Source organism: Saimiri boliviensis, chromosome 2 (assembly GCF_048565385.1).
Source record: "Saimiri boliviensis isolate mSaiBol1 chromosome 2, mSaiBol1.pri, whole genome shotgun sequence".
NCBI classification, from domain to species: Eukaryota; Metazoa; Chordata; class Mammalia; order Primates; family Cebidae; genus Saimiri; species Saimiri boliviensis.
In genome coordinates this window covers 141615591-141639594 of record NC_133450.1, presented here as the reverse complement: position 1 = coordinate 141639594, position 24004 = coordinate 141615591, and the positions used below count along the sequence as shown (strand labels likewise).

The following is a 24004-nucleotide window of genomic DNA, read 5'->3' as shown; positions in this document are numbered from 1 at the left end:
CTACAAACACAATGTCCTCCAGCAGGTGAACAGTTAAACAGACTGTGGTGCAGCCATAGCACGGAACACTGCTCAGAAGTAAAACGGAATGAACTGTGGATAAATGCAACAACGGGATGAACCTCCAGAGAATGATGCTGCATGGGAAAAAGCCAATCCCACGATTTTATGATTGCAGTAGATTGCATTCCTGAAATGAGCAGATTGTAGGGGTGGAGAACAGGTCTGTCATTGCTGGGGTTGAGGCTGGGGCAAGCCAGGTAAAGATACACATGACCACTCTGTGCAGCTTCTTACAACTCCGTGGGGATCTACAATGTCTCAAGATTAAAAGTTTAAAAACCAAAATGAACATAAATGTTTTCTTCTTATTATTATATTATTATTTGAGACGGAATCTCGCTCTGTTGCCCAGGCTGAAATGCGGAGGAGCAATTTCAGCTCACCACAACCTCTGCCACCTGGGTTAAAAGGATTCTTATGCCTCTGCCTTCCAAGTAGCCGGGATTACAGGTGCATGCCACCACACTCAGCTAATTTTTAAAAGTATTTTTAGTAGAGATGGGATTTTTGCTCTGTTGGCCAGGCCGGTCTCAAACTTCTAAACCTCAGGTGATCCACTCACCTCAGCCTCCCGAAGTGCTGGGAGTACAGGCGTGAGCCACCATGCCTGGCCACAAATTTTTTTTAAACACCTTGAGCCAAAGACTCAGCAAGTCCACTGAAAAGCATAAATTCAGCAGCTACATTCCCCCATATGACCCAGTAGATGGGTTCAGTCGTTACTTACAAATCTTGGAAATGCCTCAGGTGTCCATCAGAATAACAATGACTGAATAAAGGTTCATTTTATGTTTGATCTTGCACACTTTCTGTTTTATTATTATTATTTTTTAAGGGAAAAAAGAAAGAAAAAATAAAGAGAGAAAGAAAGAAAAAAAGAGAACGAAAAAGAGAAAGAGGAAGAGAAAGAGGGAGAGAGAACGGGAGTCTTGCTTTATTGCCCAGGCTAGAATGCAGTCTAAAAATGGGTACTAAAAACCTCTTTTATGCCAATAATTGTGCTTAACAATGGATCTTTGTGCCCTTTCAATACGTCGCTCATTCTTTGGGGCACAAGGATTACATCAATGAATCAAACAAACAAATGTCCTGCTCTCATGAGGCTTATATTCTAGGTGCAGGGGACATAAAGTGAAGAAAATAAATAAGTGAATTGTGGTGCCAGCTGTCAATGTCTCACCTCCAGCTCCACGTGTACCCTCTATGGCCAGTTCCCAGGCAATGGAGCCGGAGCCAGCAGGCACTTCTCTGGTGCACCTGGCGTGATGCTAAGCTTTGCTGGTAGGGACGTAGGGGGAAGTGCCTCCCAGCCTGGGTCCAGGATGCCTGGGTCCAGGATGCTTCCATTTCTTTCTTTTTCTTTCCCTTACTATACAAATGACATGGCACAAGTCAGGAACATCTGGGGGCATTCACTACCTTGAATTCAGGGAACCCCCCCCAGATGGCTTCCTATTGAGATTCAGTGGCACCCACACATGTGGGTTCCCAGTGACTCTTGTAGGTTTCCCAGCCCAGCTCACCTGCCTCCGGGAGGGAAGAGAGGCTTCCTGCCTGCCAGGCCCAGCCTGCGTTTTCCTACCTGCTGGCCTCTGCCCTGACCATGGACCAGCTCTGGCCGGGGCAACCCAGCAAGCTTCTCCAGCATCCCTCGGCCGCATGGGGATCTGAACGCAGCTTCTGATCCACGAAGTCTGAACCCAGCCTGTGGAAGGGACCCCACCGCGGTTTATTTCTTCCTTAGCTGCTCTCCTGCAATCCTGAGCCATTCTTTGTGGTTGACTTTAAACCTCTACAGCTGACTGTTCACTGTGTAAGCAATGCCTGTTCCATCTGTCATCTCTGGATCCTGATGGGTCACTGGTTCATATCATTATATATTATTTCAAACGATGCTCATGCTATGGAAAAAGCAAAGTGGACAAGTTGGCAGGGAGTGTTGGGACAAGGGGTTGTTTGTCCTTTAAATGAAAAGATGAGGAACAGCCTCACCAAGGTGGCATTCAAACACCAAATTTAAGACACGGAGGAAGCGAGCCATGAGCTTGTCAGCTGGAAGAGGCGTCCAGGTGGCAGGAGCGTCCAGGTGGCAGGAGCATCCAGTGCCAGCCTGGAGGTGGGAGCACGTTGGCAGTTTCCAGGAACACACCACAGAGCAGCCACAGCAAACGATCCAGGGACACTGGACACATGTGAGGCTGGGGAAACAGGGCAGAACTGCCACGTAGGGCTTGAGGACCACCACGAGGACTTCAGCTTCTGCTCTGAGTGAAAGACTCTGGGAAGCTCTGACAAAGGCAAGCTGTGACTTGCGTATTTAAGGGATCACTCCAGTTGCTGCACTGAGAACAGATTTCGGGAGCAAATATAGAAGCAGAGAAACCAGTTAGGAAGATGTGGCAATCACCCAGGATGGTGCACTCATTTCTACCTGGGACTCCAAGAGAATGGGGTATGGACTTCCCTGTCCAACCACAGAGGGAAACCGGCCCCAGGTGTGAAACGCTTGTGTTTAGACACGGGACTCAGACAGCGCAGGCTGTGATCCCCGAGAGGGGCAGCTAAGGAGCTCAGCAGGATCATGGCAGCCTTAAGCCTGGAGGGAATTTCAACCCACTGCAGAGAGGGGAACCCGACAGAGCATGGGGTCACATGGTGTGGACGGGACACAGACTGGACTCCGGGCATCGCAGACGACTAGAATGTGGGAGACAAGGAAGCAGACAGGAGGGCACTCCGCAGAGGAAGAGCTCCAGAAACGTGCAGGGGTCCTCAAGACCACAGCTAAATACTGGGCCAAGCAGGAAGAGGGAGGAACTCCGCAGGGCCAGAGAAAAGAATGTTTGAGTAAAGAAGGATTCCAAGGAAATGAAGGAAATCAGCATCCCACAAACACAGATGCCAGAATGAGTTGAGACGCCAAACAATGGGGAAAGAATAGTCTTCAACAAATGGCTTTAGGATATTGGATGTCCACATGCAAAAGATAAAGTGGGTCCTCACGCCACACACAAGGCTTTACCCAAAGTGGATCAAAGACCTAAATGTAAGAGCTAAAACTTTGCAGCTCTTAGAAGATATGCAAATCTCTGTGTCCCTGGCTTTGACAATGAATTCTTCTCTATACACCCAGATAGTATGCAACCAAAGGAACAGACAAATTGAGCTTCATCAAAGTTAAAACTTTGGTACCTCAGTGGACACTATCAAGGAAATGAAAAGACACGTGAGAAAAGACTCGCAAAGCACATATCTGATGAGAGTCTGGTATCAACAATATATAAAATACACTTGTAACTCAACACAAAAAAGCAAATAGCTCAATTTTAAAAAGGGAGATGACTTGAACAGATGTTCCTCAGGGAAGATATAAAAGTGGCCAATAAGCACATGAAAATATGCTCAATGTCCCTTGTCGTTAGGGAAGTGCAAATCAAAACTACAGTGAAATAGCACTTCATACTCATTAGGATGGCTAGAATCGCAAAGCCAGATAATAACAAGGGTTCGCCAGGATGCGGAGCAACTAGACCCCTCATGCACTGCCTGGGGGAAGGTAAAATGGCACAGCTCCGAGAACCATAGTCTAGCAGTTTATCCAACAGTTATGCTTAGAATTATTTAATACCATATGACCCAGCAATTCCACCCCCCGGAGAAATGAAAACATATGTTTCTATGAAAACATTTATATGCAGTGTCCCTAGCTGCATCATAAAACCCAGGAAGTAGAAACAACTCAAATGTCTACCTTTGGATGAATGGATAAAAAAAGGTGGAATTATCCACACAATGAAATGTTGCCATAAAAAGAAATAAAATGCCAACACATGCTACTGCCTGGGCAAACCAGGAAACAGTATGCTAAGGGAAAGACGCAGTCACAAGAAACACGTGTATATGATTCCATTTCGACGGAACGCCCAAACAGGCAAGTCCACGGAGATGGGAAGTGGACGAGAGGTTCTGGGGCGGGGAGGGAAGGACCAGGGGTGAGAGCTGACAGGCGCGGGGACCTTTGTAAGATGATGGCCATCTCCTGGAATTAGATAGTGGTGATGGTTTCACAGCCTTGTGAATTTATTAAAACCCACTGTGTATGGTAAAAGGGACTTCGCAGATATAATTCAGTTAAGGATCTGAGATGAGCAATTACCGCGGATTATCTGGGTGTGCTCACTGTTATCACAGGGGTCCTTATAGGAGAGGGGCTGGGGTGTGAGCGAGGGAGGCAGGGAGAGAGAATATTTACGACAGAAGCAGAGGAGGCTGCGCTGCTGGTTTTGAAGGTGGAGGAGGGGCCATGAGCCAAGGAATGTGAAGGCCTCTGGAAGCTGGAAAAGGCAGGGACAGATTCCCCGCCACGAGCCTCCGGAAGGAACCAGCCTTGGTTTTAGCCCCAGGAAACACACTGAAAAGCAGAGCTGGCATGAAGTGTCTGAAGCTGTCTCAGTAACACCTGTGCTCTCAGCTGTGGTTGTGCTTTTTTGACCAACAGATGAAAGCATCCTAAGACCCCAGGCACAATCGGCTGAAGTGGGTGCAAATATCTGTTCCCAGCCCCAGTCCCACAACCAGAGAGTGCGTTTCCTCACGGCTCTCTCCTCCAGCTCAAGGAGGGAACGCATTTGGAATTATTTTACTTCTCCCCTCACTCAATGGAACTTTGGAGTCATGCTTCCCACCCTTGCCAAGCACAGGGCTTTCCCCTGTCTGCGGGTGCGTGTGCAGGTTGTGAGGTGTGCACAGATGCAGGGAGGGCATCTCGTCAATGGACAATGGGATATTCACGGCCACGGCATGAAGTGACACCACAATTCCCTAAGCTGTCTGCTGAGGTTGCTCACTGGGACATGGCACCGGCCGGAAGCAAAGCTCTGGGAAGCCACCTGGCTGCTGTGCTCGCCCACAACCATGGTGATGACGACTGTAAGGAACCTGGAGCGGGGCTGCCCTGACTGCTCTGGGCTTTCAGAAAGGAAACGCCAAGATCTGAGCTTGAGTCACGGTCAAAACGCTGGAGACACTCTGTCCTGGCCTTAGAATCGTATTTCATTCTTGCAGCCACGGAGCAGAAATGGCTGAAAATCAGACCCCGCATTTAATAGTGTGGGTTGCACAGTGAGTTGGGTTCAAAAGTCACCAAGTGCTTTATGTGAAAGTTGTGTCACTGATTAAGGAGTGGAACCGTGACACACAGAACTGGGACCTTTATGTGAGCTCAGATGAAAGCAAGAATCTTGATCCCCTTCCCAATCTCCTCGAACCTACCTGGGCAGAATCACCCCCTCCTCCATTGCATGAGGAGACGAGACTCCCCATTCTCAGACGTCTTTCCCCGAGGCATTTATGTGGGGACGGATTCTACGGGCTTGATGCAAAGAGAACCACTCTTAAATGTGGACCCAAGCTCAGCGTGTCAGTGCGTGTGTACTGAGCACAACAGAGCTCTCAGCACGGGACGGCTCCGCCCAAGCCCCTGCACCAGGAGACCAAGCTCTATCGAATCACAGCAGCACGAGGCACATCCCTGGGGAGGCCCCAGCCCCATGAATGCCTACCTGAGAGCTCAGCACTGCAGGAGAATTTGCTGTGTGTCCTGGCCAGCACTCAGCCGCCCCTTCTTAGAGCATTTGCTAAAAAGGGCTTACACCTGTGCCTCCTTCCTCTGCCCCTTGAGAAGTCCATGTTTCTCCTACAATGCAGAAGTCTCTCTCAGGCTGGGCGCGGTGGCTCACGTCTGCAATCCCAGCACTTTGGGAGGCTGAGGTGGGTAGATCACTTGAGGTCAGGAGTTTGAGACCAGCCTGGTTAACATGGTGAAACCCTGTCTCTACTAAAAATACAAAAATTAGCCAGGTGTGGTGGCAGGTGCCTGTAATCCCAGCTACTCGGGAGGCTGGGACAGGAAAATTGCTTGAACCTGGGAGGTGGAGGAGGTCGCAGTGAGCCAAGATAGCACCACTGCACCCAGCCTGGATGACAGAGCAAAACTCTGTCTCCAAAAAAAAAAAAAAAAAAAAAAAGGTTATTCTCAAGGACCTGCGAGCCATTCCTTAGAAATGTGATCTTCGGGAAGAGTGGGCCTCCGTGTCCCAGACTCTGTCGGCGGAAGAGTCTTGCCTTCCATAACTGCCACACAGCTGACCCCGCTGCACTCACCCTGACCAGCCCTGTGACTTTTCACTGGAGCCCCCACTCTCTTCTGCACCCCCACTCTCCCTTCACAGCACCCCTTCACCCCTGCACAAAGTGGCATGGAACCCAGTCCCTGGCTCTCAGAAGCTGCTGAATAAAAGCTGCCCTCAGCACGGTAACTAGCGTCCAGCGTGGCTCATGGTTGACGTTGAATCCAAAATGCCGGATTCACGCATTGGCTTAATGGGAGAGCAGCTCTAACTGTGGCTCCAGGACTGGCTGAGCGGGCATTGCCACCTCCTTCACAGGGGCTGGGACGCTGGGATGGCTCCACGTAACAAGGAGAAAGGACTCTGGGCCGCAAGCGTTTGAAGAGCTCCCAGGATTTGCTTTAGGCTGGGAGGGGAAGACACAGCCATGGGATGACTGAGGACGAAGGCTTATGATACTCAGGCCCCTAGAAACAGGAGGGGCGGGGCTCGAGGAAGCACCAGGGCCTGTGGGGAGGCACGGGGAGGGGGCGGGCAGGAGGACAGTGTGGGCAGAGCCTGCACTGCAGTTGCCACGTTTCCACGGGAAGGAATGGAGGAAGCAGGGCGAACACGCTCAGGGCGGGCTGGTTTCCATCATGTCCCGGCCCTGGGGTGTGGGGACTGGCTGTCCCTAGTGTCTGGTACCTGCCCTGGCGAGGGTGTGGGCTCTGGACTGGCTGGTTTGCCTATGGAAGGCACCCTTACAGACAAGCCATCTGCTATTTCTAGAAATTCGCCAGCTCCAGGAGAAGCACTTCCTCCAGGCTGGGGAAGGCCCCAGACGTCAGTGCGTCCAAATTCAGAAAGTAAAGGCCGTGGTTCGCACAGAGGGAGGGTGTCAGAGACAGGTGGTGCCGTCATTCGAAAGGCAAAGCTTACCGTAAAGAACTCCCGACTGGGGAAAGAAAAGGGGCTGCCACCGGTAAAGAGGACCCTAAACCCACAGCAAAAGCAGAAACGGAGCCAGCTCTACCCCGGGGCTGAGGCCGAGCACCCGGGGAGGAACAACCTGGAAGGCGCTCAGGCCTCCCTGGAGAGGGTGTGTCTGTGGCCGCCGGGATCGCAGAGAAGTTCGCTGACTTTGGGAACCCAAGAACTCACCAAATGCCACCCATGGGGCTGCTGCTGACTTCACTGGGGCTGAGCTCACCTGGCATCCCGCTTGCCAGCCAAGCTCCTCAGGACAGAGAAGGAAGAACAAGACCCCTGAATGTAAAGGGAAGCCCCTTCTTCCAGCGAGCCCCAGCGCCCTCGGCCACCGAGACCCAACAGTGCACCCGCTACGAAGGAGAAGCGTCTGAGGGTCCCGCTCCAGGCGCACACAGGATAATCAAGCACCATTAGAAACCGAAGGCAATAAGCCCAGAGCTGGCATAGAACCCAAACGGCCAGGGATTCCGAATGTGGGGGTGCACACTCGCCACCCCATCTGCCTCCTCCATTGTCAGTTTCTTTATTTCCTTTCTTCTACTTTCTTTAGACGTAATTTGGTCATTTCTGGATCTGATCAGGCTGGAGTGCAGTGGTGTTATCTCAGCTCACTGCAACCTCCGCCTCCCAGGTTCAAGCGATTCTCCTGCTTCAGCCTCTCAAGTAGCTGGGATTACAAGCTTGTGCCACCACGCCTGGCTAATTTTAATATTTTTAGTAGAGATGGGGTTTCACCATGTTGGCCAGGCTGGTCTCGAATTCCTGACCTCAGGTGATCTCCCGCCTCGGCCTCCCAAACTGCTGGGATTACAGGAGTGAGCCATCGTGCCCCAGCGAGAATTCTGTATCTGCTGAAAACATCCTTCAAAAGTAAAAGCAGTGGCACGAGGCAGAGTGGGGAGGACGCACCTGTGCGATCACAAGGTCGTCACGTTTTAAGTCAGGGATGCAGTGCTCTTTCCAAGTCCACCGTGAATTAAGGACGTCACCGTCACCCCTAGAGCAGCCACTTGTAAAATAATGCAGAGAGGGATAAGGAAAAATCCAGCACGTGCTTGAGATAAAATTGGGATGAACGGAGCCGTTGGGGCTGACGGGTGGCCCCGGACTTCCGCCACATCTTCCAAGGCGCCGCCCCACCCCGCCCGGTCCTCCTTCTTCACCGCGTTCGTCACAGCCACTTTCCTCCCCACCATTCTCTACACCTCCTCTCCAGACGGCCCCTCTGCACCAGACCCTGCGCCTCCCTGAGGTGTCCATTCCGGTCCAGGGCCTCCCAAACTCCCTTTGGAAGGGACTGATGGAGGCGTCAATTTGGGTCCAGAGCTCCCTGTCCAGCTCCGGCGCAGTCACGCTCTGGTCCATGTGAGAGTTCAAATCTCCGCACGTAGTGAGGGCTGCTCCCTGCTGGGGTGCCCCCCAGGTGGGGCATCTGTCTTCCTCCATCACTGCTGCCCCTTCACGCTCTCCTCTCTGCATAGTCACCCAGACTGCTACCCGGCCTCGGCTCTGGCACTGGCTCTATGGGAGAGGCGGGTGCTGGCTTCCCCGTGGAGGTCGTACAGGGCACGCAGCACTTTCTGAGCTACACGTGCGTGCACGGGTTCTTCGCCCTCATCGGCGCGGCGTCTGAAGACTGGTGCGGTGCCGGCCCGCGTGGTCACATCCACCCGCTGCAGCCATGTCACTCCTGGAGCCTGGCAGATGGGAGATGGAGCTGGGCATGGGTGGCATCAGCTACGAGAACCTCAGGTCCCTTGTAAGAACCAAGCTTCATCTTGAGATACAGAAAGCGGAGCCCAAGCGGAATCAGGTTTCTTTTATTTTTCATCTTATTTTTTGAGACAGGGTGTCTCTCTGTCTCCCATGCTGAAATGCTGTGACGTGTTCATAGCTCACTGCAGCCTTCATCTCCTGGGCTCAAACAATACTCCTGTTGCAAGACTGGCCGCAGGAAACAGACTCTCAGACACTGAATATTGGAGGAAGGAGTCTGTTCGGCCAGGAGCAAGGTGGCATATTTGCCTAATATCCAAGCTCGCCTAACAAAAGTTTCCTTCTTTATATAGGCTTATACTTTAGATGTTACACGTGGAAGAATCTTAGGTTCATAGCTTAACATATGAAAAGGGCTTCGGTTTACAGTCTTAGGAATTACATATGAAAAGGGCTTCGGTTTCTAGCCTTAGGAATGAAAAGGGGAAGTTGATCTGAGATGCCTGGGTCTCCCTCTTCACTCCCACCTCAGTCTCCCAAGTAGCTGGGACGACAGGTGTGTGCCATTAAGCCCAGCTAATTTTTGGCAGGGGGGTAGAGATGGGGGCTCGCTCTGTTGCCCAGGCTGGTCTCCAACTCCCAGCTTCAAGTGATTCTCTCACCTCGGCCTCCCAAAGTGCTGGGAACATGGGTACGAACCACCATGCCCAGCCAGAATCGACTTTTTTGAAAATGCAGCCTTGAAGCAGTGTTCAGGCCTGGCTAAGGGCACCCCCCTCTTCCTGAGCAGCTGATTGGTCCACACAGCAGCTCTGCCCTAGTCAGATAGGCCCTCTTGGGGGCCACTCCCCACCAGCCCTAAGGCCAGGTACCAGACAATCAGGGACGGCCCCTATGCCCTGGATCAGAGAAATGACTCCTGTTAGCTGGCCACGGGCAGCCGCGTCCTCACCCACTACCCCCTCCGCTCCCTCTACATAGGCTGCCCCTGAGCTCCAACGGCTACTGTCCTGTCCCGGGCACAAGCCAACCCGTGTGGCCCTTCTGGGCCGCCGCCCTCTCCTGCGGAGCAGCGAGTCACTAAGAGTCTGCCTCTCCTCCCTCCCAGCATGACTGTGGCGCTGTGCCGTCTAAGGAAACTTTAAATCCTACAAACTGCCAGGCTCAGGAAAGGCACCTGCATGAGGTGGCACCTGTGGTGGCTGCCCCCAAGCTGGGAACGTGCTGTCCCAAAGCTGCCCATGCACAGAGAGGGACAGCGTCGGGCCAGGCCCTGGGGGACAGAGCTGGTGAGGTTCGCCTGAGGACAGGGCTGGTAAGATCCAGCCTGGAGCTGCTGTCCCCTCCCCCCACATCCAGACTCAGGGTCCGTGCTGAGGGCCCAGGTGGCCCTGCCTGGTCCTGCGGGTCTTACTGCTGGGTCTTAGGCCTGTGGGTCTTACTTGTGCGGGACCGAGGAGCAGAGCCCTGTCCCACCCTGCCCTCCACCAGAGCCTGAGCTCCGTGGGCGGCTGACCTGCAGGAAGCACCCCGGGACCCTCAGGCCCAGCCCCCCGCACCCACCCGCCCACCAGGCCCCTCACACCGTTGGCCTGTGGCACCCACCACGGAGAACTGGGCCGAGGCTGGTCCCCTGTCCTTCCTCCCACTTCCCACCCTCTCCCTGCACCCAAGGGAGCACCCAGCCAGCCCCCACCCCAGAGGACCCCACAGATAGGCGGAGTCACCAGGAACTGCTGAAGCTCTTTATGAAGAACTGGGGGGGGGGACACAGAGCAGGAGGAAGGCGGGAGCTGGTAGGAAGGGGTGCAGCTTCCCGGGTTCTGCAGGGGGAGGGGACTTTCTCCATGTCCCTGTGAACGACGCAGGTGCTGGGTAGTGCCGTCCTTGGGCTGCTGAGGAGCCAAGGTGCCCTCTGCCCTAGAAAGGGGGGGAGGGTGAGTGAGACCAGGACAGGGAGGGTGGGAAGGGGATGCTTCGTGGGGGCGAATGCAGGCTCTTGGGTGCTGCAGTGTGGGGGTGCATGTGAGCTCTCAGGGGCTACAGTGTGGGGGGACATGCCAGGCTCTCAGGGGCTATGGTGTGGGGTGCACATGTGGGCTCTAGGGGACTGCCGGGCAGAGGCACATGCGGGCTCTCAGGGGCTATTGTTTGGGGGGCACATGCATGTTCTCAGGGGCTAGGGTGTGGGGGCACACGCAGGGCTCTCAGGGGCTATGGTGTGGGGGACACATGTGGGCTCTTGGGGGCTATGGTGGGGGTTACATGCCCGGCCCTCGGTGGCTATGGTGTGGGGGGGCACATACTGAGCTTTCGGGGGCTGCAGGTGGGGGCTCCAGCCTCCAGATTGGAGCAGATGGTGCAGGGACCCCCCCGCAGGCTGCCCACAGAGCTCCCTGCTGAGTGAAGAGGCGTCGGGTGGCTGCAGACCAGCGGGAGGATGTGGGAAGGACAGCGATGCGGTCGGGATTCTGGTTCTGCCTACACCTGGGCAGGTGACCTCAGGTGAGTCTCTGAACCTCTGGTTCTCTCGTGCAGCCAACTAGGGGCCCATCTGACGCCGCGAGCACAGGCACGCCTGCCACTTTGATGAATCTTTGAGCAATTCATGGGGTGAGCGGGGTCACAAGGACGGCTGAGGGTGAGGGGTGCTGAGGAGGAACCTGAATCTCCCGTCTACTCCCATGCACGGGGCTGCAGGGTAGACACTGTCCCCGCCAGCATCCAGCAAAGGCGGGATTGGCACTGCGGGCTTCCCAGCTGCCCAGGAGTCATGCCCAGGGCAAGAGCAGAGGCGGGTGCCCGAGTGCAGGCAGCTCAGGAGCAGAGTTCGCACCTGCCTGGCCCACGCGGGGCGTCTCCCACCCAGGTAGGAGTGGGGTGGGTGGGAGAGACCCCTCGGCCTCTTGAAGCCCCACTGAGCCCCAGGGCTGGATTTTCTCAAGCGTCCTCTAAAGCTGTTCACTCACCCTAATCGCTCCCTGGAGAGCAGGTTTCTGCAGGAAAAGGAAGCACAGGTGAGTCAGGAGACCCCAGAAATGTAGTCAGGACTGGGGCTCTCATCGGCCACCAGCTCCACCACCCCAGGAAGGACAAAGCCAGAATTACACGCAGCGCAACTATGCGCCCGAGCAATGCGACTCTGCTGATGTCCCCACGCAGGGACATGGGGACTCCACAGGGCCATCCTTCCTACCGCTCTGCCTGGGGATGAAGATGCTCTCTGTGCTGAGCCCACGGGCTCCTGCGGCCTTCTCAAAGTCCTCCAAGGCTTCCGCGTTGTTCTCGGGGTCTCTCCCTGTGGGTGCCAGGATGAGATGTGGGTGCTCCCGGCAGCACTGGGCAGTAGCCGGCATGCTTGTCCCAGCCTGGAGGCCTCAGCTGGGCTGGGGAGGGGGACCTCACCCACCACGGGGGGACTTGAACCCAGAGGCCCTCTGGCTGGCAAAGTGGGACCAGGGCACCGTGGACAGCTCACCGTGGAGACTCCCACGGCAGCAGAACTGGGAGAAGTGGGAAGGGCTCTCCGTCTGTGCCAGAGCATCTCCCAGAGTGAGGATGGATGGATGGCAGGACGGGCCCACCTTGAGGGAAGCGCCTCTCCCCTCTGGGGCAGCAGGGCACTGCCTGTCCCACTCCTCTGTGATTCGCACACCCCTGGCTCCAGGGAGAACTCAGGAGCCTCCTCGGGCTTCGTCCTCAGGCAGGGACGGCACTGACACGCCACTGTCCGCAGGCGCCAGAATTCAACCCCAGGAGCTGGAAGGTCCTTTCCACGCAGACTCCTGCTCACATCCCCACTCCTCTCCCCTGCTGGACACCCCGCAGGAACGCGCCCAAGGATGACGCTGCAGGGAGCTGCCCCGGGGGAGGGCCCGGTCCACCTGGTGACACGTGTGACCTCTAAGCTCCTGTGCCAACAGCCGCGGCTCCTTCCTGCCTCTGCCGCAGACCTAGGCTGGGGCATCCTGAATCCTGAACTCCAGGGCTGGGAACTGGGGCTTTTATCAGGAAAACCCATCCTAAGGAAACTGCAGTAGGTTCCTGGGTCCCAGTGGCTTCTCCCATGGAAAGAGGGTGCAGGAGACCGAGGGAGGAGGGAGGGCAGGAGAGAGGCTCGGGCCGCGGGGTGGGGGTTCGGGACCCACCCACAAGCTCCACCACTCTGATCGACTTCCTGTGCAGCTCGTCCTCACAGTAGAGGATGTAGTGGTCCTTCACGTGCGACCTGATGATGTACATCACATGCTTGCCCCCGTCTGCAGAAGGACAGCAGCACAGTTCTGAATTAGCCACTGGAGCCTTCAGAGACGATCCTGGGACAGCGTGCAGTGCTGGGCCCAGCAAGACCCGCAGCTTCTGCACCCTCCCAACTTCCCAGAGGTCTCCCAACAGGCCTGAGTCCCAGGCCATGGGACCCCCCACTTCCCAGGAAACCAATGCACCCGAGAGGCGGCCACATCCCAGACCAATGAGGCATGGGAGGTTCCAGGTGTGAGGTCTGCGGAGGTGGGAGTTGGGGTACAGCCCCCACAGCCAAATATGACTGTGCTCCTGGCCCCACCTGGGCCTCAGCAAGAGCTATAGGGAAAGTCCAGAGGGTCCGTCCCGCCACACCTAGTGTTTGGGGTCAAGGGTTCACGTCTCTAACACAAATTGATCGGCAGGAGGGGAGAGTGGGCTTTTAATGGGATCAGAAGGCAGCAGGCCAAAAGGCCACCCCAAAAGGCACTGGCTGCCTCCCACCACCACTTTTAGCATGTGTCTGAGCTCAGGTTCCGGCCTGGGCTCCAGGACTCACCAACTGTGTATTTTCCTGGCTCGTCAGTTTTCTCCAGAATGACCTTCAACTCATGGCACTGGCCACTTATCCTGGAAAACAAGCTCCCTGACAAAGCATTCCTGGCCTGTGCCTCCCTCGGCCTGGGAGCAGCCACACCACAATGCCCTGCAAAGGTGGCCCTGGGCCTGCCACACGCCCATGGAGGAGGGTGCTTCTCTGCATCTCAGACCAGGCGCCAGTAGCCCCTCCAGGCCACACTGGAGTTCCTGCGTGTCCCAAGGTGGCCAGGAGCTCTGCACCACTCCCGGTGGCTGCCCTCCTAGCCCCCCCGCCATGTTTGCTGCCAGAGGGACTTGGCTGCTTGGTTTGCAGGCAGTGTCTGTGGCATGGCGCTGAGCCCTCATCCTACCAGCTGCTTGCTTCCTTTTGGAGATATTCAGGGTCAAGCCCCACGTCCACCATCGTCTGGCCCAGAGAGGGAAAGGTTGAGTTAAGGGCTTTCGGGAAAACAAACAGACAAACATCAGGGTCATTGCCAGGGTCAGTGACTTCCTAAGAACTGGTCCCCAGGACCGGAGCACAGGCACTGTATGCCACTCAGGGGGAAGCTACGCGGGGGTGAAATCACACAGGTGGGAAGATGTGCAGGTGGGAGCCACGCAGGTGAAATCACACAGGTGGGAAGATGTGCAGGTGGGAGCCATGCAGGTGAAATCACACAGGTGGGAAGCTGCACAGGTGGGAGACACGTGGGTGAAATCACACAGGTGGGAAGTGGCACAGGTGAGAGCCACATAGGTGGGAAGCTGCACAGGTGGGAGCCACGCAGGTGAAATCACACTGGTGGGAAGTGGCACAAGTAGGAATCACACATACTGAAATCACACAGGTGGGAAGCTGCACGGGTGGGAGACACGTGGGTGAAATCACACAGGTGAGAAGATGCACAGGTGGGAGCTATGTGAGTGAAATCACAGAGGTGGGAAGTGGCGCAGGTGGGAGTCACACAGGTGGGAAGTGGCATAGGTGGGAGCCATGTGGGTGAAATCACACAGGTGGGAAGTGGCACAGGTGGGAGCCACACATGTTGAAATCACACAGGTGGGAAGCTGCACAGGTGGGAGCCATGTGGGTGAAATCACACAGGTGGGAAGCTGCACAGGTGGGAGACACGTGGGTGAAATCACACAGGTGGGAAGCTGCACAGGTGGGAGACATGTGGGTGAAATCACACAGGTGGGAAATGGTGCAGGTGGGAGCCATGCAGGTGAAATCACACAAGTGGGAAGCTGAACAAGTGGGAGCCACGTGGGTGAAATCACACAGGTGGGAAAATGTGCAGGTGGGAGCCATGCAGGTGAAATCACACAGGTGGGAAGCTGTGCAGGTGGGAGCCACGTGGGTGAAATCACACAGGTAGGAAGATGTGCAGGTGGGAGCCACGTGGGTGAAATCACACAGGTGGGAAGTGGCACAGGTGGGGGCCACACAGGAGGGAAGTTACAGATGTGAGCCACGTGGGTGGAAGTGGCACAGGTGAGCACTACACAGGGACTTCAAAGGGGTCTTCTCCATGAAGTCCTACGTCCCCTCTTGGTCATTCTGCAAGCCTCATCCCTGCGCTTCTCCAAAGCAGAAATTTACTGCCAGGGCTACGAGTCCACAGTCCATAGGCCCTGCCTGCAGGCCTGACTCTGGTCTAAGGTAAATACCTTTTCCCGAAGGGTCCTGCATAGCACCAGACATTCCCCAGTGGGCGAATGAAGTGGGCAGTACCCAGCACTGCCCCTGGTAGCCCACGGGGTCTGATCTGGGTCCTCTGCCCCCCAGGCCCCCTCCAGCCGAGGAATCTCAGTGGCACAGTTTGCCCTCAAGCATTACAGGAGGGGCTGAGAGGGTCCTCCCAGCAGGTCTGCCCACCTCCCCAGCACCAGAGTGCTCCCAGGTGGGGAAACGAAGGTCATAGACCAGGTTGCAGGCTGCCCGGCCAGCTGGCGACACTCACAGCATGGTGACCTTGGCTTCCAGGTTGCCCCCTTCCAGGGTCGTGAGGGTCATGGGTGTCACCGATTCCAGATTCATCTCAGGAAGCTCCCAGTCCACCATAATGGCCTTTAGATACCATGTCCCTGACACCTGGAGAAGGTTCCTCTATATCAGCCTCAGGCCGACCGCTCCAGAGCCTCTCCGCGCTTCCCTGGCCTGTAGCCCTCATACTCTACCCCACATGGTACTCTACCCCCTCATACTCTACCCCCAATCTGACCCACCCAGAAAACACACAGCACCTTGCCAGGCCCACCTGAAGGTGGTTCCAGTCCCTGCAATTCAGCCAGGACCACAGGAGCCCTCACCGCCAGGGGAGAAGTGAAGTCAGCCAGACCCCCACCCTCCCAGCCTTGCCCCTCTGTGCCCCCTGCCCCCCAGCCTAGACTCCTGCTGCCCCTTCTCACCATTCCCTTGGGACAGGGCTTTAACGCCCAACCCGACAATGAGGGTCTCCTTGAAAGGGGGAGGGATGGGGTCTCCATCCAGCAGTCTCAGCCTCACCCCACACCCACTCCAGCCCACCCTTCTCATCCGAGCCTCACATCCTGAATCTCCTCGTCCGAGGCCAGGAGGTGGTGGGCCTGCAGGGCAGCAATGAGGCTGAGGCTGACAGCCAGGAGCAGGACCTTCATCTCCGGGGTCTGAGTTCACGGCAGCCTGACAGGTGGCTTGCTGGGGCTGGGAGAGGCTGTGCTGCTTCTCCCGTGGCTGCCCTTTATACCGCTGGGCTCAGGGTCCCCTGGGTACCTGGCACAGGTGACTGACCAATCCCTTCCTGGATGTAAACACAGCCAGTTCTGCAATGGAGCAGATAACGTGCCATTGTTGGAGGCTGGAACAGTTTGTTAATCCCACAGGATCATCCGGACAGGGCCATGTGCAGAGGAGCGAGTCTACAGATTTCACCTGGGAGGAAACTGAAGGGAGTGAAGGGTGTGCAGGCCTCCTGGGGATGTGTGGCAGTAACAGGTGCCCTCCAGCCATCCCACACACGCTGCTGTGCACACCACTGAAGGGGTTTTGGGTTGGAGTTTTGGGTTGGAGTCCGGGGGCCGTGGGCTTGATGCTCAGCTGAACTTCCTGCATCTCTGGGCAGGTTACTTGGCCTCAGATTCATCCTGGAAAAAGAGGGACCCTCCTGTGTGAACATGGTATCATGTGCATTTAAGGAGGGTGTCCACACTCCTCAGCAAGGTGTGCAATAGGACCTTCTCTGCTCCACACACAGAGCAGCAATAGGTCAGACAGACAGAAGACCAAGACAGGTGAGTGTGTACATGCATGTGCATACATACACACATGCACACACACACGTGCATGTGCACACACTCACATAAAACCAGGAATGGAGGAGAAGCGCAGGCTGGTGATGGGGCTGAGGTGGGCCTGTTGGCTCCAAGTCCCAAGGAAGGCAGAGAAGGCCAGGCTCCAGCTCCTGGGAGTGATGGGTATGGCTTTCCTGAGTCCAGGCAGGAGGCTGGAAACCCTTCCTGACACATCCAGGGCTGTAACTTCTTATAACTGAGTGGACTCCGTGGCACAGGAAGGCAAGAGGACAGCGACACAGCTGCAAGAGCAGAAGCTGAGATGAGCCGTCCTCAGAAAGGGTGACTTTATCTGTGACACTCTCCACATCACCGCAGAGAAGAAGCCTGGGACCCAGGAATGGGGCAGAGGCTACGAAACACTGCTCAACAAGATGGCGGAGAAAGGCAGACATGCAGAGGCCTGACGTCCTCACCTTGAAATGAGCTAGCAGGGCAAGGTTCCAGATCACCCAAGGCAACACCACTCTGAGAAAGGCAGGCTTAAAATGAGCAGTTGGTGCAGGAACTCATACCAGCTAAGGAAAGTCTGACACTTACCTTAAAACTGCAGGAGTATGATTGAAATATCTAGCGATTTAAAAATATATAAAGTATGAAATTAGAACTGGCCAGAATAAAAGAAACACGAGAGATGAAATAGAAATCATTACAAATCTTGAAGATGAATAATAAAGTGAATAAAAAACTCAACAGACAGGATCAATTCCAGACTTGACGTAGTGGAAGAGACTTAGTGTTGTGGAAGATACTACTAACAAAGTCACTGAAGACAGAGCAATCTGGAAGAGAATTGGGGTGTTACAGGTAGATTCAGTCTCCAGCCTGCAGCTAGTAACAAAATGAGTGGAGGAAACCAACCAGAGTGCAGCAGCTCTGAAAACACAACTCTCTCTCTCACACACACACACACGTGTGCACACACACATGCACACATGCACATACACACATGCACACATTCATGCACATATGCATGCACTCATGCACATACACACGCACCCACACTCACATACATATGCATACATATACACACAGGCACGCACACATACACACATGTACACACATATGCACACACACACACATGCACAAAGTTAGGACACATGGAGAATAGATCAAGAAGCTTCAATATAGCCGGGTGCGGTGGCTAAAGCCTGTAATCCCAGCACTTAGGGAGGCTGAGGCAGGTGGATCACAAGGTCAAGAGATCAAGACCATCCTGGTCAACATGGTGAAACCCCATCTCTACTAAAAATACAAAAAAAAAAAAAAAAGTAGCTGGGCATGGTGGCACGTGCCTGTAATCCCAGCTACTCAGGAGGCTGAGGCAGGAGAATTGCCTGAACCCAGGAGGCGGAGGTTGCGGTGAGCCGAGATCGCGCCATTGCACTCCAGCCTGGGTAACAAGAGCGAAACTCCATCTCAAAAAAAAAAAAAGAAAGAAAAAAAGAAAGAAAAAAAAAAAAAAGAAGTTTCAATATAAATGGAATAGGAGTTCTCAAAGAAAAGCATTTTAAAAATGGCAACAAAGCAACATAATGGATCAGGATTCTCCAGAATTGAAAAGACATGAGATCTCAGATCTCACTTACAAACCAAGGAATGATCAAAATTGAGAAATCCACTCCTAGCATATTAAAGTGAAATGCAGATCATCCAGAAAAGGAGAAAAAAGTCAAAATGGCCAGGAAGAAGAGCCACACAGCATACCCAAAATACAGATGTGAGCTGACGGCAGACTTCTCAGCAGCAACACTGCCTCCTGGAAGGCAATGGAGTGACGTCTTTAACAAACCCAGGGAAGACATTTACCTTTGAATGTTACTCCCAGTGCAACTTTCATAAAATGCTGAAGGCAAAATAAAGATATCTCAGACACTGAAAAACAGCTGAGAGTGTTTCCCACTCACTGGCCTCCATTAAAGGAGCTTTGAAAGGGAGAATTTTAGCAAGTCTGTAGCAGACCGTGGCAGGGGGGATAAGTGATGTCAGCAAAGCAAACTACCTGCTGGCTGTACAAACACGAATGGTGCAGACTTTGATGCAGGGATGAAGGTTCTATTTTAGTGGATATTTAAAGAGTGTTAAATTCACACAAAACACACTTGTGCCCATATGCATGGGTTCATAGGAATGAAAAGACGCACATTAAGCACAGGAAAATAGTGAGCTATGGTAAGAGGGAAGCAGAAAGGGGCAGGCAGGGATAATAAATTTTCAAAACAAATGAAGAAGGCTGTTAGACAAAAGCATGATTTATTTTTCATCAGTGAGGATGAAAAGTTTCATTAACATGAAAACAATTGAAAGCACAATCACAAGAAGATGAATATTCATGACTTTGAAGGCACACTGAATAAAAATGCAAGAAACCAAAACAGACTGAAGAACAAAGGGGCGAAATCCACAGTCGGGACAGGAAACGCCAGCACTTCTCCATCGACACAAAAAGCCCGAGTTTTTAAAGTTCATACTAACGTAGAAGATTTGGAACCAAAATTGTAAAGTATACAAAGACCCTGCCCCAACAGCTGGACAGTTACATTGCTATGATTGTTACAATGAACAATTCCTAATTGTTAATTCTTATTAAGGACACATGGAATCATTTAAAAATTGGGCCACACACCAGGCAATACGGGGAATTTCACAGAACCAGCACAGCAGAGCCTGCCCTTTTCAGCTACAAGGCAATAAAACTAGAATCAGCAACGAGCGGAGTGTTACATAAAGAGAAAAGTTCAAGTCTACAGCCTTAGATGCATCTATTATACGATGAAAAAGTAAGCTGGGCATTTAAGTAAAAACAACACATAGCCTAAAGAAATCAGAAGACAGAAATAATAAAGGAGAGAAATCCGTGGCCCAGAGAACACAGAAAAAGTGAGATCACCCAGAAACGCAAAACTGGCTCGTAGAGGAAAATGCAGTGCGGTGGGTAGACCTCTGGCAAGCCTGCTGAATAAAACAATGAGAAAAGCAGCCGTTCAACACCGTCAGGAAAGGCGAGGTGACAGACGCTGCGGACGGAGGCCAAAGAGAAGCTCACGGGACTGAGGGACGCTGAGCGGGGCACACGGCCGGCCGGGCTGGGCGCCCTTTGCCACTGTCATTAAGCCTGTGGTGTTGTCACGAGGCTGCACGGATAGATCACCAGGACAGGAGGGAGCCCAGACGCAGACCGGAAATGGAATCGGAAAATTAGGGGCAGAGCCAACACATTTGAGGGGAAATATTGAATCAATGAAGCTTTTATCCATACAAAAAGGACATACCCATTGAGCTCCCTACCTCACACGGCGCACAGTTGATTCCAGGCAGATTAAAAGGCTTAATATGAAAAGCAAAACTTTAAAAACCGGTGGAAGAAACGGGACAATCCCTCTGCGGCGACCAGAAGGTACGTCCGAAGGCTGCGAAGAGTCACGTCTTTCACAGAGGCAGGAGGCGAGCCAGACGGAGGGGGAGACGTGCGCTGCATCCAGCTGCACGGTGTCAGCACGCAGAGCGCACGAGGAACGCCTGCCGGTGACAGAGAGGAGGATGGACGGCGGCAGGGAAGGGCGGGCAGAGGAGGGGAGAAGGCAGTCCGGGGAAGAGGCCACCTGGACGCCGCAGGGACGGGAAGAGGGGCTGAGTAAGGAGACGACCATCTCAGGGCCGAGGCTGAGCGCATTCCTCGCTCTGGCGGTAACGTGGGTAGCATGAGGTGTGACAGGAAGCATCCGTGGGTGCAGGCGCTGCAGAGCAATGGCCCAGCTAGCGAGGCTGGAGACAGCGTGCCCCGGGCCTCCGCGGTGCCGCTGCCTCCCGCAGACCCTGAGAGGCTCCTGCCTGGTCCTTGCCATGCGCAAGCGGGGAGCTCCCCGGGCAGGATTTTGTAAACTTTGCCACAGCGGTCTCTTTCCGTGGTGTTGGGAGGCCCCGGGCTGGTTCAGGTGCAGCGGGGCCTGCTGAAGCTGACGGTCACTCTAGCTTAGAAGCTCCTGCCTCCCGGGGTCCTCTTCATTCCCAGGAATATGCCCCACCGTTCCCTGTGCCAGTGCACCTGGTGTCATGACCCAAGGATGCTGGACTACATGTCACAGCAGGACATGAATGGAAGTCAGCCGGTCAGGAAGGAGAGGTGGGTTTCATCCCGGGGTAAACCAGAAATGAGTCATGGTCAGCTGTTCTGAGCTCCCAATCTACACGCCTGTAAGCTAGGATTCTGTCCTCACCAGTGACTGTCAGCCCCTGACGTGAACGCCTGTGAGCTGGGATCAGTCCTCACCAATGTCCCTCAGCCCCCGATGTGAATGCTTGTAACCTGGGATCAGTCCTAACCAATGTCTGTCATCCCCTGACGTGCATGCCTATAACCTGGAATCGGTTCTCACTGACTTCCTTCAGCACTGAAGTCCTCTCTGTGTGAAAAGTACTCGGTCACACACGAATGCCCCGGCCAGCTCTGCGCTACTTTGGCGGTCACCTCACAAAGGAGAATTGATCAGAGCTGCTGCTTACCGCACAGATGCCTGTGGAAGCATCATCACATGCACATCCGCGACAGGGACCACGTGTGTCCTGCAGCCCCCAACCGATGATGATAAGCGAATCTGAACCCCACGTTGGAGGGAAGGCTGAATTACCTTTCTATTCTATTTATAGGAGATAATTTTCATAGGAATCAATAATCAAGGGGTAGCAGCCAAGAGATATAGAAAAAATCAGCTTTATAGAGGTATGCCGGGAAGTAACCAATCAGGTCTTCTTAGGTTTTTTTTTCTTCCAGTTGATGATGTTTATGGCACCTATCAGCTTTTTTCATGTGTGAGCTTTGTGATTTTTTTTTATCACTTCAAATAAATATATATATTTTTTCTCTCTTACACCTTTATTTCTTCAAAACTCAACTCCTAGTTCAGTTTTTCTATACACTTAAGCTGCTAGACTGGGACAGAGCAGGATCACAGCAGTGAATAGTTGTTAAAAGTAACCATTACACATGAAGAGAGGACCAAGAACAAAAATTAAAACCTACGGATTTCTCTAGAATGTGGACCAAACATAACTAGCCACACTTTTCAGTACATTGTGAAAAAAGGATTACAAAGCAGTTTAGACTCAAAGTTATCAATGCCTTAAAGGTTTTCCTTTGGTTTCTTGAGGACAGGAGTCATTTCAAACTACAGTTGACCCTTGAACAACATGGGATTAGGGATGCCGACACCTCGCACAGTCAAAAATCTGCATATAACTTTCGACTCCCCGAAAACTTAATCACCAATAACCCAATGCTGACTAGAGACATACCAATAACAAACAATTAACTCATTTTGTGTGTTACATGATATATTCTCATAAATAAAATAAGCTAGAGAAAAGAAAATAAGAAAAATATTTCTACTATTTAATTAGTGGATCATCATAAAGGTCTTCATGTGTTTTCGCTTTGGCTTACCATCCATTTTAGTGGCTACAGAATGCAGTCCACTTTAATAGATGGGAATTCCTAGGGTTTTTAAATACTATACTATTTAAGACAAAATACAAAGCAATTATTCAGAAAAATCCAGGTTGCGTGGCAGGTTACTAGAGGACTGAAATGTAGGTTCTTGGCTAAGTATTCTCGCTTATACTGTTTCTCCTTCCCATTGCTTAAGCACAGCACAAACTGTGTAATTACATGTAATTACAGTCGACCCTCGAACAACATGGGTTTGAACTGTGTGGGTCCACTCACACACGTGTTTTCTTCCACCCTGAGATGGCAAGACCATTGTCTTCCTCAGCCTACTCAACATGAAGATGGCGAGGATGAAAACCAAATAAATATTTTCATATCTAATTTGGATTCATAGTTTCTATTATTATTTATTTAAAGTAACCCCTAAATTTTACATATATTTTAAGCCCCACAAAATCCATCTACCCCTGGCTATATCTGTGAGTTCAATTTCCTTTTAAAGTCATCTGAACACATACACACGTCGAGATTTTCTAATGCCCGCGCATGGACGATGGGTGTTTTTATTCTCGGCTTGTTCTCTGGGCGCTGAAATCGTCAGGATTAGGACAGCGTACCACGGAGAAAGTGCCGGGATGTGCTGGTACCTGCAGATCAGGAGAAAGGGAGGCCGCGTGAATTGCACGTTCTTTTATTTGGGTTCTTGCTGCTCCCACGTTACTGTCACAATATTTTCCGTGGAGTTTGAAAAGCAGATGCCCAAGGCAAGCGCAGCGAGTGCAGGGGTGGGGGTGCCCCAAGGGTGGGGCTGTGGGCAGCGCCTGGACCCCGCACCTCGGCTCTGCCTCGGTGCCTGGGGTTCCATCCTCCTCGGTGGCTTGCAGGGCCTCTGTCCACTGCTGGGCCGCTGGCCAGGCTACGGAGAGACGGTGACGGTCAGGCTCCTCGGGCCCCCGGGCTGGAGGAACATGTGAGCCTTTCAGCCACCCCGCTGACCACCCATGAAACAAAGGCAGAGCTGCTCCCAGTCATGCAAGATGAACAGCCCCTCGCCCCGTCACCTGGAGGCTGGCGCTCAAATGAGGCAAACCAGGGAATCCCGGGATTCTTCCTGCTCAGACACATGCCCTAGTGAGGTCACTTCCTGACACGTGTTTAAAGGATGCACATGTTACAAATCCTAGAAAGCCAGTGGGGTGTGGTGGCTCACACCTGTAATCCCAGCACTTTGGGAGGCAGACGTGGGTGGATCATAAGGTCAGAAGTTCGAGGCTAGCCTGGCCAAGATGGTGAAACCCCGTCTGCACTAAAAATATAAAAATTAGCTGGGCATGGTGGCACGTGCCTGTAATCCCAGCTACTCGGCTGAGGCAGGAGAATCGCTTGCACCCAGGAGGCGGAGGTTGCAGTGAGCTGAGATCATGCCACTGCACTCCAGCCTGGGTAACAGAGTGAGACTCCATCTCAAAAAAAAAAAAATTCCTAGAAAGATGGAAGAGGGGAGAAAATTACTTTCAATGTT

At 53.2% G+C, this 24004-nt stretch overlaps 1 protein-coding gene across 5 annotated transcripts; it reads right to left on the bottom strand.

The window, feature by feature from the left end:
- Window positions 1–10638: 10638 nt before the first annotated feature.
- Window positions 10639–22772, bottom strand: LOC120360702 (lipocalin-1-like). Of its 5 annotated transcripts, none has more exons than XR_012516497.1 (8): window positions 16618–18364; window positions 16254–16508; window positions 15668–15798; window positions 13681–13751; window positions 13028–13138; window positions 12076–12177; window positions 11186–11875; window positions 10639–10799 (listed from the first exon to the last, which is right to left on the bottom strand). XR_012516497.1 is itself a non-coding variant. In XM_039461440.2 (8 exons), exons 2-7 carry the CDS (start codon window positions 16341–16343, stop codon window positions 11850–11852), a joined length of 531 nt encoding a protein of 176 aa, XP_039317374.1. In that variant the 5' UTR covers window positions 16344–16508; window positions 16618–18364; the 3' UTR covers window positions 10639–10799; window position 11849. The 5 variants fall into 5 exon arrangements, 4 of the variants coding, with proteins under 4 accessions (XP_039317374.1, XP_074250662.1, XP_074250660.1 ...); XM_039461440.2 differs by having other exon boundaries at window positions 11849–11875; XM_074394561.1 differs by having other exon boundaries at window positions 10639–10794; window positions 11849–11875.
- Window positions 22773–24004: the final 1232 nt, after the last annotated feature.